The following is a 15,275-nucleotide window of genomic DNA, read 5'->3' as shown; positions in this document are numbered from 1 at the left end:
AATTTCAGGCACAGCAATAAACCAGGGGAGAACAACTTTATTTCTTCACAATCTGAATAACATCCTCATCTTCAAGGGTGTGGTCCTTACCAACTTTTTGAGGGTTGTGTTTAACAGATGAACCCCAAACCAGTGCACTGAAAGGAGAAGAAAAATCCAATTTAAAAAGCTCAGAAGTATGATATGCAAGCAGCAGAGCAGCAGCTATTTCTGTCACAAAGCTAATACAGAAAGCAATGCTTCAGAGCTATTTTTATTCTTCTGCAAGTACCTGGCTGAGTGGTCTGTGAACCAGGGTACAAGCAGATCAAAACAAAATATGAAGTTATCCAAAGTACCCAAGGGCACGGGACAATGGCCTGTAATGCTGCATCTAACACTATTTTCAAATACAAAGGAAAACATTTTCCCCATAAAGGAAATGCATGCAGAAAAGAGTATATAAACATCAAATACAGCAATTGAAGTGTAATTGTCAGAGGTAGATCAAAATTTAAAAAAAAACTTTAAAAATCCTGTTTTCCCTTCAAGTTTACAACAGAACGAAATAAAATAACATACCAGGATGCAGATTGTTTTCTGTTCTCTATAAATCAGTCTTTTACAATAACACTTACTATTTAAAGTCTTTGATGAGATTTTTGTGGATCTTCATGCAAAAATCCTCCACTGTTGTCTTGCAGTAAGGTAGTACCACAGGAGAGGTGTAGTCTGGGAGCTGCCCCTTGGGTTTGGTGTAGCTGTGACACAGATGGAACAGTCAGTCAACACCAAAACCTCCCTTCCCAACCCATTTCATCAGCCATTTGTGCTGTCAGCCCAGGGGCTCTGCCAAGCTCTGTTATTTCAGTGGTGACAATGGATATGCTGTGAAAGGTTTGGTGTTTCTAAGCTGAAAATGCATCTGGGCAGCCAGTGGGTTCTCCCTTGTAATGCAAAGGTTTCTCACTAGTGAGCTTTCTGTGGGTGCTTAAAAAAAGGTGGAATGGGAATAACAGATGGAAAAAAACATCTACAGTATTATGGTTCTGACTTGTGATTTTTTTTTCTGTGAAAAAAAACCTGATGAAGTTTATAGCCCAGATACCTAGACACTAAGTCCATTTTGACAACAGATTTTATATTATCACAATATAGGTGTAAATTTAAAAGGCTACAATTACTGTATTATGAGTATGAATAGATTAATTCATAAATTCATCCAAAAATGCATTAGAATTGTGATGTAAACCTGGAATAACCTACAGTAAAAATATCTCAAATTCTAGATGATGAACTAAGTTCTGTTAAGAGAGCTGAATGCGTGACAGACTGAAAAGATGACTACCTCTGGAATTCACAATTTTACACTAAGTTTGACTAAAATTCCATGTTTTCAGGAGTTTTTTTAAGATGTCCTTGTTTAATTCCCCTACAAGTTCAAAACAGCACTTGTGGCTGTCAGACAAGAGGAGCCCAATTTGCACTTTACGAAGCAAACATAATTCAGCTTGTAGAAAACCATCATCAAACTCATTCAATCCATTCTTGAGACCTTTTTCAGTCTCAGCCTTACACTGAACTCCACAGCAGTTGTGACTCACATTCGTACAAGCTTCAAGTAGTCCCAAATTTTCTCCAGCAGATCATCAAAGTTCCAGCGATGATGAGCAGATATTGGCACACAGTGGGGTACTTTGTAAATAATATCTAGTTCCTCAATGGAAATTTGGTCAATTTTATTTAGGACATAAATGCATGGGATGTAGACCCTGCAAAGAGAAGGACACAGTTACAGCAGCCCGGCAGCAGCACCCTGCTACCTTCCTTGGGAAGAAACAGTCATTTAAAAAAGCATAAGCTGGCTCAGCTTCTGTGGGAAGCAAGCATGAGGGACAATTCTTTTTTTTTTTTGTGTGTGATACAAACTGCAGTTGCACCAAAGGCAGAGCCCAGCAGTACCTGTTTCCTTCAACCACGTCGATCAGGTCGTCGGCCGTGGCGTCGCTGCGCAGGGTGACGTCGGCGTTGTGGATTTTATACTCTGCTAAGATGCTCTTCACTGTTTCAGTGTCCAGCTCACTCTGAGGACACTGAGCACAGACAGGCACAGGATTAGAGAATGGAAGTTTACAGCCAAATCAAGTGTTATAATTCACAGTGCTGTCACCCAGCAACCGCTGCGTATGGATTACGAGAAATAAGGGCTGCGTTTTGAGTTACTGGACTTGACTCTGATTTCATCAAAGCTACTCTGAGGAGAGGGGGAAACACATTTAAATCCTAAAAGCTTCGTTTTTATTAATGCCCCACTGAGAGCTGCAATCAGACATTTCAGAAGCAGTTTCCTGTCAATCTGGGACTAGCTGCAACACAAACCCACATATCTACCAGTTTAGTGCCCAGATAACAACACATTAGGGACTTAGAGCCCAGAGTTCTGATTTTTGGTATCTCTGGATATTTCTGTGCTTTTGAAGATTCAGTGGGAAATGGGAAATGGGGAGTAGTCCAGGTCCAGAACTCTGAGCAATCTTCTCCAGAAGAATCCTGTAGCTGCCAAGTAAGAGGCAGTTTTTGCACACTCTCCTTTGGACCTCAAACTTTAAAGTGTGGAAAACAACTGAGCCTCTGATTTGGGGGCCAGGAGGGGGTCAGGCTCCAGGAGAGGTGTGGATGGCCTCCAAGGAAAGTAACTGACTGTAGCACAGGACAGCAATTCACAGCACAGCTTTGTCCCAGGCATACCATCAACTGCAAAGGCCTTTTTCTTCAAGCAATTTGTTTTTTAATTTTGGTTAAAGAAAACTTTCAACTTACTGTGGCTGTAAGGTTAATGCCTCCTTTATCCTTTTTTTTAAAGCCAATATTGGGGGGCTTACTATTCAGACGAATTCCAAATCCCTCCAGTTCATTCTCTATGATTTTCTTGTGGCCAAGGGGTTTCAGCACGTCCAGAACAATCAGAATGAGATTACAGGTTCGAGCAACTACGAACCAGAAAAAGAAAGTCATCTCTCAAAAAAGCACACTGACACAACCTAAGACAAGCAAAATCTGGCTCAGTGGACTGGTGACAATAGGAAACCTCTGAAGGCCAGCACATTGCTTATTTTTAAATTCCAGTGAAGACTTAAGTTTATTGTGCTGTCCAAGTATCACTGATAGACAGACCCTTACATGTTGTAAGAATCACAGAGGTTGGAAAAAATCTTCCTTCCTGTCTCCATTCAGACCCCAGACTGACGATAATAAGCTGAAGAAATTAAGACAAAAGCCTTGTTGCAAAATTGCAAATGTACTTCCACTGCAGTGCCAACACAGAGCAGGAGCTTGGCAAGTGCACAAAGCCAGAACTGAAAACAAAACAAAATGAAAGCAGCTACTACTCCTCAGCAGGCAGCTCAAGTCCAGCAAACAATCCAGATTTTAAAGACAGCAGAAACAGTGATTCAACCCTTCCTTCTCCTGTGCTGTGTTAAATGCACCACTGATATGCTGCTGGCTCCAGCTCCAACTCACCTGCAATGACCTGCCGTCCTCTGCCTTTACCATCCTTGGCACCTTCAATAATTCCTGGCAGATCAAGCAGCTGTTTGTTCACAGGAAGGAAAGTACAACATGAGAAAAATATTCTTCTTCATTGACAAAATAAATACTACTTTTACCTTTCTCCTAAACCAGCTGACTCTACTGCAAATCTGAACAGAATTCAACAGGATTGTTTCCCCTTTGGCTCTTATATATTGTATTATCCCATGTATTGGTACAGTGGAACAGATCATCTCATAGAAAGTATAAGAACTACCACAGGAGCTTCTTCCCAGAGCAAAGCAAAAAACAAGGAAAAATTATGGAAATGTTTCCAAGGTATTCTCAAGCACTTTTATATGTCACTTCTACCCCATTAATGCCAGGCCACACCACTCAGCCCTCACAGCATCTACAGAGACCATTTACCCTCACAGAGCCAAGGAGATCTCACCTGTATCTTTGCTCCTTTGTACCTGATGACTCCAGGCACAGTGGTCAGTGTGGTGAATTCATATGCTGCCACTTCAGAGTACACACCAGCAAGGTTACTTAGAAGAGTAGATTTCCCCACTGATGGAAAACCCACAAACCCAATTCGGGCATCTCCTGTCTTTGCAACATCAAAACCTGCAAATAAGGAGCAGAAATATTTGTCCAAACATGGACATTTTTTGTCTTCTAATGTTCTGGACAGCAGTCCTGCTATTATTTTTAATATTGCCTGAGCAAAAGCCAAGTAAGTTTTCCTACAAGGAGGATGAGGGTGTGAAAGACAGTCACAATCTTTATTTATTACCTTGCACCCTATTGTCTCTAGAACACTTCATGGCATGTACCTGACAATAAACTGTTGTCTGAAAGGTTTCCCAGTGGACTAGACTTGACTTAAGGGAGATTTCCCTTAAGCACTGAGCTTAGACAATTCACACCTTTATATATAAAAACGGGTGGCTGCTGCAAGGTGCTTCTTCATGTAAAAACCTTAAGACTTCTGCAAGTATAATACTATATCAGCCAAAATGAGAAGCACTTTCCTTTACACTTCAGGAAGGGCTACCCTTCACAGTCCTCGGGCCACAAACCCTGGCACAGGTCCTGTACCAGGAAGGACAAGAGGGAGAGGAAGGTACACGTTGCCCAGAGAAGCTGTGGCTGCCCCATCCCTGGAGGTGTCCAAGGCCAGGCTGGATGGAGGTCTGAGCAACCTTACTTAGTGAGTGGCATCTCTACCCATGGCAAGGGGTGGAACGAGATGATCTTTAAGGTCCCTTCCAACCCAAACCATTTCGTGATTCTATGATTATTCAGCAGCCACTCTGACACGACTGAAGCGGACAAGGGTCCCCCCGTTAGATCGATGTCCGTCACACCCCCCGCACTCCGGCAGCTCCCGCGGAGACAACGCACCTTCCCCGGGGCCGCCGCCGCCGCCTCCCTTGGGGGTGATGAGCTCCCGGCGCAGCTTGGCCAAGCGGGCCTTCAGCAGCCCCAGGTGGTGCGCGGTGGCCTTGTTCTTCTGCGTCCGGGCCATCTGCAAGAGAAGAGCACGGCACGGGGGTTCACACCGGGACGGCTCCGCCGCCCCCGGCCCCGCGCGGCGCCTCACGGCAGGGCCCCGCCACCCCCTCACGGAGCGGCACCGCGGCCGTTCCCCCCCACCCCGCCCGAGCCCCGCGGCCGGCCCAGCCCGCGGAGAGGCGGGGGCGGTGCGGTACCTCCGCCTCGATCTCGGCGATCTTGGCCAGGGTGCCGCTCATGGTGCGGCCGGTGCGGGCCCGCCCGGGGCCCCCTCAGCGCCGCCGCTCCCCGGCCACCGACCGGCCCCGCGCACGCGCCGCGGCCTCTCGCGAGAGGCGGCGGGAACGCGCCCCGGCGGCGGCGGGCGGGAAAGGGGCCGCGGCGCGCGCACCGCCGGCCTCGCGCGCTGCCCTGAGGGGGTCGGAGCAGCGCCCCCTGCGCCGTGTGCAGAGCTCGCGCTCCCTCACAGAGAGCGGGACGGTGTGAGGGGAGAGAGTGAGGGGAAAGTGTGAGAGGGACAGAAAGCGAGGGACAGAGTGTGTGAGGGACAGAGAGTGTGAGGGGACAGAGAGCGAGGGACAGAGTGTGTGAGGGGACAGTGTGAGGGGACAGAGTGTGAGGGACAGAGTGTGTGAGGGGACAGTGTGAGGGGAGAGTGTGTGAGGGACAGAGTGTGAGGGACAGAGTGTGTGAGGGGAGAGAGGGAGAGCCAGAGAGCAAGGGACAGTATGAGGGACAGTGTGACGGGAGAGAGTGTGAGGGGAAAGTGTGTGAGAGACAGAGTGAGAGACTGTGTGAGGGACAGTGTGTGTGAGACAGAGATCCGTGTGTGTGAGATCTGTGTGTGAGAGGTCTGTCTGTGACCCGTGCGTGTGAAATCTGTATGTGTGACCCGTGTGAGTGTGACCCATGCGTGTGTGATCTGTGCATGAGATCCGTGTCTGTATGAGATCCGTGTCTGTATGAGATCCGTGTCTGTATGAGATCCGTGAGGGTGCCCCGCGTGTGTCGGACCGAGGCGGTCGGTCCGGCCCGATCCGGGGTGCGGGAGCCCCGCCGGCGGCTCGGGAGCGGTGCCGGCGCGGCTGAGGCGCTGGGCGGTGAGGGACAGCCGGGCTGCGGCGCCGGGAAGAGCCGGCGTGAGGCGATGGGCGCTCGGCTGTTGGAGAGAGAACAGCGTGGAGGGCAGCGGGGGCTCTCGCCGCCCGCGAGGGGAGGAGGCTGTGCCCGGCCCCGCGGTGAACCGGCCCCGGCCCCCGGTGCCGCAGCTGTGCCCTCGCCAGGTGTGTAACTGTGACACCCCGTGCCCCGCAGCGCTGCCGAGCCGGCGGCGCTGCCGCACTGCCTGCGGCGGAACCTCCGGAGCTGCTGCTTTGTCAAACCAGCGCCGGAGCGTTCTCACGGCTCCCTCAGCCCAGCCCTGGCCGTACCGCTTTGCCCCAGGGACATCTGTAGCTGTCCGCTGGATGCGGGCTAATTAAATAGAGAAAGGATTTTTTTTTTTTTTAATGGCCCCTTCGAGCTTTAAAGAGACAAGTATTTCCAGCTTTTGATAATATCACAAGAAGCCAAACAATTGGATTTGAAATATAAAGTGGTTTTGTAACATAAGGAAATACATTTTTATCAGTGTTCAGGATTTTGGTCTCCAAGTTTGTTTCCCTGTCGTATTATGTCTGAATTGGAATATTCACAGAAACGTTTGTCTCCATAAATCAGTATTCTTTCCAGGAAAGATCTTCTGTCTCAATTTATTGCAAAGTCTGTTTCTATACAATGTACCTAAATGCAAACGTGCTTTTTAAACACAAATACACTTTCCTGGGCCCATGCTGTGAGAAGTGACACTTGCAGAACCACCTGCCACATCTTCAGACAGGATTCTGAGTACCACACAATTGGCAAAATTTAACAAGCCTTATAGCAGTTTTAGTAGCAGAATTGTTATAGAATCATTAAATCTTTAACTTACAGTGAAAAGAAAAAAAAAGTGCTAGAGCAATGAGAACAAAACTGCTATTTGCTGCCTCTTTCTGCCTCTGCATTTCTCTGCTTGTCTCATCTTAATCGAAAAATCAGCCTTTATTGTCATAAACTCTTTATAGTAGGAACTGTCATTAATATAAGCTTATAGAGAGCTTACTAAAATAGAATCTCAAATGAAATGGGATTACTATTCCTGGTAATGTTAGCTCAGCTAAGCTAGGGTAAATATAAATGCACCTACCACTGTATATTTGTTCATGGTTTTCTAATTATTCCTTATGAACAATATCCTTTTCCAACATGGGACATAGATTTGACCCTGGTATAAATTTTTTCCTACTTACTTCAGATGGAGTTGGACTTGTTTATGCCTCAGCTGAATTCAGCCATATAATCAGTCCACATTTGTGGTCTTTTTTAGTAAAAGGGGAAACACTGAAGAAAACACAGATTCTGAATGCTCAAACAGGGTTTAAGACCATCCCTCTTTCTGCAGGAGATGATGGTTAACTTCAGAACTTGTTGCTAGAAACAACATCAGTTGTTCTTGAAAACTCACTCCAAATCTCACATATTGAATGTAACTAACATTTTTTTTCCAAGTGTGGACTGAATGAAAAAAGTTGTCAACAAAATATATGGTTTGAAAATTTAGTTACAGGGGAGATTTTTGCTTTCCTGGTTTAGGAATTCATAGTGTTCTTAATGCACAACTGCTCAGTCTGTGCTCTTATATCCTTTTTTACAGGAAGTTACTGAAGAAAAGGTCCTATAAGGAATTTAGGCATCTAAAAACTTATTTCAGTGTTGAGTATTTTCCTTAATTACTTGAAGGGAATAAGATTTTAATTAATAAAGATAATTAGTCTGATTTTGGTAGCCAAATGAACATTTTCTAATTGGTTAGGATATTTAAAGTAGTTCATACTAGTTTACAGTAGCACCATCTTTTAAGCTTTGGAAAGTCTTGTTCAGTATAGATTGGTCCCAGGTTGTGAACAGAGTGACATTATTTTTATTTATTGTGATGACTGTTGTGAGTTTTTTAATATAAAGGTGTTTTATGTGATGTGGTGCTTGGAGAACAGGCTGATTATGACCATGGGAAATAAGGTGTGACAGCTGGGAAAGTGACTGAAGGGTGGGGGACTGGGAATGGATAAGTGAGGTCCTCTGAGGACAGCAATCCAAATTAGAAAATGGAGTGCAAATGATAAAAGCTTATTAGAGTAAAAGAAGAAAAATAGTCAGTCAGAGAAGAGAAAAATCAAGGAAAATATTAATAGAAAATTGGATATAATGTCAGGAGAGGAAAAAGCCCCCAGTGGAACCTGAGAGAAAATGAAAGGAGATACAAGAGACTGAGATCTGCTTGAAAGGTTAATTGAGCTTTCTAGTGGGCACTGACAGAAGATGGAGTATGTGAATTGCCATCTTTTTTATTAAAACATATATATGTTTTTTAAATGGAGCTAATTCCATTTAGGAAATCTAGATGAAGTGCAACAGGGGCTATACTTCCAAAGGCTGTAAACTTGCACAACAGTCCATTTCTCTGGTGACCACCTGCCTGTTGTGTCAGCCAACACAGAATGAAGGCTCAGACCCAGAGAAAAACCAAATATGATTTAGTAGCATATGAAGGGCTAACTGATGAACTGGCAGGCTATAACTCCAGCACTTTTCTAATAATATTCTTAATAAGATAAGGAAAGCAATATTCTAAAGAGTATTGAGCAAGAGCAGAAAGACTCTGTCTGACATAAAGGCTGTCTCATCAAACAGTTAAGGACCATGGCACAGTATGGAATCAGTGGTTAGGAAGAACCAGGAGTGTTTGTTTCAGCAAGCTGCAGTGACAGGGATGTGACTGACATGGCACAGCCCTCAGCAGCAAGATTGGAGTGATGGAGGGCTAGAAAAAAAGGGGCTTCAGAAATTCATATTCTACACGCTCCAGTCCTGCTGACACTGATTCTGAGCAAGTCATTTCCTTTACTTGTGCCTCAGTTTTATTTTTGCACAACAGGAATGTGCAGTTGCCGCAGAATAATTGAAACTTTGATGTTTCCATAGCACTGCCCCGCGAGGATGATAACTGGAGCTCACTTCAATAGCAGAGCTGAGTAGTGGGAGAAAGCATTCAGTGGGTTTTCTGTCAAACTACCAATTTTAAATAGGCTGCTTCATTATGGGTCAGATTCTGAATCTCTTTCTAAAATGAGTATTTTAGCTTGAGTAAGAGTTTGACTTACGTGAAATGGTGAGATGCAAGCTAAGTATATTGAGAAGAGGCTTGCAAGTCTTTTGGATAACCATGTAAAATTTAACACTGTAAAATACATGGTAAATGCTGTAAGTATGAAATTAATTGTGATAACTTGTTTATGCTTCATTAAAATCACATAAAGACCTTTCTTAAAAATAAGTAGTGCGTGCTCACCTAGTTAAGTATTTTTAAATTTTTTTTTTCATATTTTATGTCCTAATAAATAATTCAAATACTTGTGGATATCAAGTTTATTCACAGTGCTCTGAGAAAGTCATTTTAGCCCAAGAGCCACTCTGGTAGTACAGCACTTGTGGGTTTGGTAATTCACCTTATGCCAGAGGCTGCAGACTGTGCTGGCAAACAGCTGATTGTGTCTGTGTGTTTGTGGGCTTGCTGGGGACTGCATTTCTAGCTTATGGGGGGGGGGTTCTGCAGGATTTCAAAAAGTGGGAGGGAGGTGACAGGGAAGAAATGAAATCATGACTGCAGGTGAAACAAGGCTCTTGAAATTTCATATCCTCTCAGAAATTATCACCAGCCCAGTGAAAAATAACTGTATCAAATGATAACTGTGACCTGAGTACTTATGGTTTTAAGAATTATGGCTATGGGACTGTAATCATCCTGCCAGAGTTCCCTCATGAAAAAAAAGGGTAACTGCAAGTTAAGGCATGTAGAGAATCAGTTCATTTTAAAGTGATTTTTCTGGTTTGGGTTTTTTTTTCCTTTTGCAGTTTTTACAATTTGGCAAATTTACCCCTTTTTTCCCCTATGAATTGTACTTCGATTTGAGAGCTGGTTGCTAGTTACCCATATTAATGTATTTCAGGGGAAAACTGATCATGCTGAAGAGAGGACAAACCTGTAACAAGCTGACTAAGGACCAGCCTTATACCCATCTGGAAGAAAGAGATTTTGAGAATCTGCAATGAAAAGGTAAGACTTTTTATACCTGCAGTACTGAATCTTCAATGGAAGCATAATACTGATTGTCTGAGGTGAAGTTGATACAATTCATATCTTAATTAACCCTTGAGGCAATCAAGAAAATCGTTTATCTTTTGGAGGTTGTAAAACCTACAGATATATCCATTCTTAGTTGTTTTCCTGGATTAACTTTTTTATGCCAGTTTATTTGGCATCTATGGAGAAGCTGTCCTTCTGGGGACAGCACAGGAGTTTGGCTATTGATCTGTAAATACCAAACCTTGCACATTTAGGATTGTATTGTAATGTATGTTTTACATAAGAAACTTGTCTGTCAGGTTTGCTTAGCCAGGCATGGATGTCTAATTCATGGGGAGTCAGCGAGACTGAATCCTAGGTTGTATTTCCATTTTGACCAGATCCCTAATGTGGCAAGCTTGTTTTCAATAGCTCAGGTTGCATTGGTTCCAGGCAGTCTAGAACAAGTTAAACTGGGCAGAGTGAAGAAATGAGGGGAACAAAAGGGAGATTAAGTATCAAAGGTTGGCTTCCAAGACTGTGTTAAATTAGTTTAACAACACAAAGTTCTGTAGTTTAGCATCGGCTCCCCAGACTTTGTTGTGGACTGCCGTGCAACAGATGGACTACACAGCACATGAGCACAGCGAGGAGAGGGATCAAAAAGAGGAAAAACAAACAGTGCAGTTTTCCTTTTTTTAAGTAACTCTTTCTGCATACTTTCCACAGCATCATAGACCTCCCTATTGCTGTTGGGTTTGTGAGGGTGCTGGGTGTTTTTAAACAAGAGTTTTTGTCTGCTTTTAGAGGAGAAAGCTGACAAATCACTAACCCACGTCTGGGTTACAGAGGACACTGTGCTGTCTCCAAGTCTGAGAATCCTTGCTGCTAGGGTTGGCACTCTCATGGGATGATTCCCAATAAAAAACCTGAGCAAGCTTTAAAAACTAAATTTAAGTAATCATCAACCTAGTAAGTAATGAATGCTGAATTAATTGCTTGTTAGATCAGTAGCAGTTAATTAAAATACCACTGAAAGCTCAGAAAAACTGATAGCTACCCACTGAAATCACAAGTGTGCCTTGGAATACACAATGTTGTGTATTTTTGTGGAACACACATAGAAAGGAAATGGTTCATATGACTGATTAGCTGGCACAAGTGCTATGCACAAATGTCTCTGCTAATATTATAATCCATGTGAAATAGTGACTAACCTTCTTAAAGAGTATAATAATGGGACTATTCTGAAAAATTTCAGTAGCCACAAGACCTACACAGATTCATGAGCTGAGAGTGTTGAACAAATAGGTATGAGTCAGCTCTAATTAACATATACCCAAATATGTTTGAATGGATTTGACTGCAACAGTCTTTTGTTCCCTCCTATATTTGCACACCAGTTTAAGGTCTGCACTCCTGAGTAAGGCCAGTAGCAATTGATCTGCAGTGAAGCAAGCAGTGTACAGTGTGCAGTCCCAAATGGTATACACATGTTCAGAGCACAGGAGGATTATTAATACTATTGAAATACCAATCAAAGTGCTTCAGCAGGCACCAGGCAGCTGCAAAACATTTAGGCATTTAGGGACAGCTCAGGAATTCCCATGAGCAGGAGTGAGACAGGAAATAGTGAGAAGCTGAATAAAGTAGCTGAGGAAAATGCCTTTATTTAAAAGGGAGATGAATTCAAAAGAAGTTCAGCATATCCAAGCGCAGAAGTCAGAGAAAATAGATTAGGAATAATCTGAAAAGGGGAAGAAATCCTGTATACTTTTCAGTAGAATTGAAATTTTATACTTTCTTAAACATCATGTGGAACTTTGTCTTCGAACAGTAGCTAGCCAGTTGTGATGGTAAATGAATTCCAAGGTAATCATTCCTGTCTGCCTATACAGTTATATATGGAGAAATGCCATTTAGCCATCACATTGAACTTAGGGAACTTCACCCTACAAGTCTGTTTATAGCGATGAGCCAAATTTTGTCTCAGTGTGGCAGAAACTGTTTATTTGCAGAAGAAATTTGGCTATGTTATAACAAACACTAGAGTTGAATGGCTACTTTGATAGTCTCATATTCTGAGATGGGGTGAGTTTGGGACCAGAAAATGCTGTAAGGAGTGGTCCTTTAAATGTGTTGGTGGAGCCATAGGGAGCAGGAGGTCAGAGTAATGACACTGAAAGTGCTAACAGGAGTCAGTACTCTGCCATGGTAGAGCACTGAGAAGCCAAGGCAAAGGCTGGGATTCCCTGGGAGTGCAAGGTGCTGGGGGTCACCCTGAATGAGCATCCAGCAACTACCCTGAGTATGAGCTCCCAGAGTGCTGATCTGACATCCTCGTGGCAAGTGTGAGTGGGTCCCTTCCCAAGAAACAGCGATGCTTTGGGGCTTTTTTAACTTCTACCTAGAGAAACAGGCAGGGTGTGTTGGACGGTGCCTTTTAAACAGGAGGGCTGGAAGCTGAAACCAGAACATTCCGTGGCAACTGGAGAAAGTTCTGAGGAGAGTGCAGTGAGAGCGGCAGGACCCCCCCCTCCCCCTGCCTGGAGGAGAGACAAAGAACAGGCGAGGAGGGAACTGAAATAGGAAGCAGGAACCATGTTAGGAGGCTGGGGGCTAAAAGAAAGCAAATTAATAAACCACTGGGGGAAAGGAGCACAACTGCCCAAAGCCACTAAGAAAGATAAGCAAATTCCAGATTCTTTAAGTGCTGTGTGTGTGTGTGTGTGTGTGTGTGTGTGTGTGTGTGTGTGTGTGTGTGTGTGTGTGCAGCCTGGCTGGTGTGTTAAACATAATCATCTTCGTCACTGCAGCGAGAACTACTCGTGTGTCTGCACACAGACTTACAGAATATGAGCACTGTTATCTATTTAATGTGGTGTATTTAAGCTGGGTTTGTCAGCATTGCTACCGCTCAGCCCAAAATTTCTAAAAATACACACTCATATCAGGGTGTGTGCACACATAGTACAGTAATAAAAAGCTTCTGGTAATATTCTGCCTACAGTGGGGACAAACAGTTGCTATCAAAAGCAGGGGAAATCTGGAGCACAGGCTGAGGGCACTGTGTGGCCTTAAGTGTTAATGTAATATTTTGGAAGTTGGAAGCTTGGTGCGCTCATTTGCACATCAGTACCCAGAATGCTTTTTCAGTTCCACCACTATTTAATTCAAGTGCTGGGTTTGAGCTTTTGGAAGACTCTGTAGTTTGTGATGCCCTCACATGTGCCAAGTTCAGTATTTTCCACAGAATAGTTTAAGTGACGATATTAGACTGTGTGAATAGGTGGTCCAAGGATTCTTAATTAGGCTTGATGTTACAAATGCAAAAAAGTGCCCTCGAACGCTTCTTCCCCCCCCCAAGCGTTGTCTTTAACAAAACAAAGAACTCTGTTTTGGGAACGTGTGTGTTTGTTGGATGGGGGAGATACTTCTTCAAAACTCGGGGAAAAATTCTTCAATGAGACAGAAAGCAGATTTCAGCTGCAAATGAGTAATGATGATGATGATGTTGGAACAGCAGCTCTTTCATAGAGAGCCCTCGAGCCCACAGAGAAGATTCAGCACTAGGACAGTCCAGGCAACCCGGGGCGGTGATTTCGGCGGTGCATTCGGAGTGTTTAACCCGGGCCCGGGGAAGGGTAACTCGCGGGAGCGGGAGCCCCGCCGCGCTGGGCGTGGGGCGCCGTGGGAACCCCGGGAGCGCGGGGCCGTGCGGGGCAGCGGAGTGTCCCCAACATGGAGGCACTCGGGGCTGCCAAGTGCCCGTGCCTCCCGCAGCCCCCGGCCCGCGGGTACCGTCCCTCCCAACAGCTCCCGAGGGGAGGGCATTTTTGCACTGGAAGAATTCCCGCTGTACCCCTTCCCTCCCCCACAATGCCGGCGCCTCGCTCTTCCAGCGAGGCTGAGAGTTGATCGTGGTACGGGGGGTTGGGGGTGAGAAATGCAATGAAAGACCGGGGGGAGGCCAGCCTGCTCAGCAGCCCCTGGCCCCTCTGGGATCGGCTCTCCTCGGGCGAGCCGAGGAGGTGGGGGCCGCTCTGCGCCTCTGCAGCTCCGGGAGGGTTTGCATTGGACGATTCGCGCCTGGGGAGGGGGGGAGGTTGCCTGCAGCCCCCCCGCCGGCCCCTCCTCCTCTCCCCGGCGGGAGGGGGGCCTGGGGGGCGAGCTGCAGCCCGGATATTTGGGGGAGGGGGCGAGCGCAGCCCCGCCACCCCCGTGTGCCGCGGGCGGGGGCCTCGCTGCCGGCTCGGCATTGGAGGATCGGTGCTGGGGAAGGGGGAGACTGCAGCCCCCAGCCCCCGCGGGCGGGCGGGGTGGGGGCCGGCCTGCTGGCTCTGGCTGCTCTTGCATTGGCGGATGCGGGGAGGGAGGGGGGCAGGAAGCGGGGGGGCAGGGGGGAGCCCGAGTGGCTGGAGGGGGGGTCTCTATGAATAGGGTGGGGGTCTTCTCGTCCAAAGAAGAGAGGAAAGTTTGCGGCGCCGGTGGTGAGGGTGCGGCGAAGCGGGCGGGGCCCGGACCGGAGCCGGCGGCGGCGGCGCTCGGTCGGGGAGCAGGAGCCGGGGGGCCCCCGCTGGATTTTTGTAGGGGGGGTGGTATCGCCCCCTCCTTCTCCTCCCCCCAGGGGTGAAAGTGCAAGAGGAAGTGCAGCCGCTGCCATCTTTCCTCCGCTCCAAACACACAGGGACGGACGGAGCCGGCAGCCCGGAGCCGCCGCCGGACCCCCCGTCCCTCCCGGCCGCCGCCGCCGCCGCCGCCGCGCGCGCCCCTTCCCGCGGCGGCCCCGCGGCCGCAGCGCCTCGTGGCGGCCGGGCCCGGGCGGGGCTCGCGCGGCCGCGCGCGCGCCTCGGCCGCCCGAGCCTTTTGTCTCGCCCCCCCCGCGCCGCGCGAGCCCCTCGCGCCGTGCAGGGAGCGCCGCGCGCGCGCCGCCGCCGGCCCGGGCAGGGGCGGGGAACGAGCAGGAGGAGGCGGCGCGCGCCGCCGCGCGGCCCGAGAGCGCGCGCGCCCCCTGCGGGCGCCGGCGGGGCGGCGCAGCCCC

At 47.0% G+C, this 15,275-nt stretch overlaps 1 protein-coding gene across 1 annotated transcript; it reads right to left on the bottom strand.

The window, feature by feature from the left end:
• Window positions 1–17: 17 nt before the first annotated feature.
• On the bottom strand, window positions 18–5,369 carry DRG1 (developmentally regulated GTP binding protein 1). Its single transcript, XM_051805498.1, has 9 exons — window positions 5,229–5,369; window positions 4,921–5,044; window positions 3,965–4,140; window positions 3,502–3,571; window positions 2,800–2,969; window positions 1,942–2,072; window positions 1,584–1,751; window positions 618–740; window positions 18–137 (listed from the first exon to the last, which is right to left on the bottom strand). Exons 1-9 carry the CDS (start codon window positions 5,268–5,270, stop codon window positions 38–40), a joined length of 1,104 nt encoding a protein of 367 aa, XP_051661458.1. The 5' UTR covers window positions 5,271–5,369; the 3' UTR covers window positions 18–37.
• Between the last annotated feature and the right edge of the window lie 9,906 nt (window positions 5,370–15,275).

Source organism: Manacus candei, unplaced genomic scaffold (assembly GCF_025592945.1).
Source record: "Manacus candei isolate 608988 ecotype Guabito, Panama unplaced genomic scaffold, ASM2559294v1 h1tg000064l, whole genome shotgun sequence".
Taxonomy (NCBI): domain Eukaryota; kingdom Metazoa; phylum Chordata; class Aves; order Passeriformes; family Pipridae; genus Manacus; species Manacus candei.
This window is presented reverse-complemented; position numbering and strand designations above follow the sequence as displayed.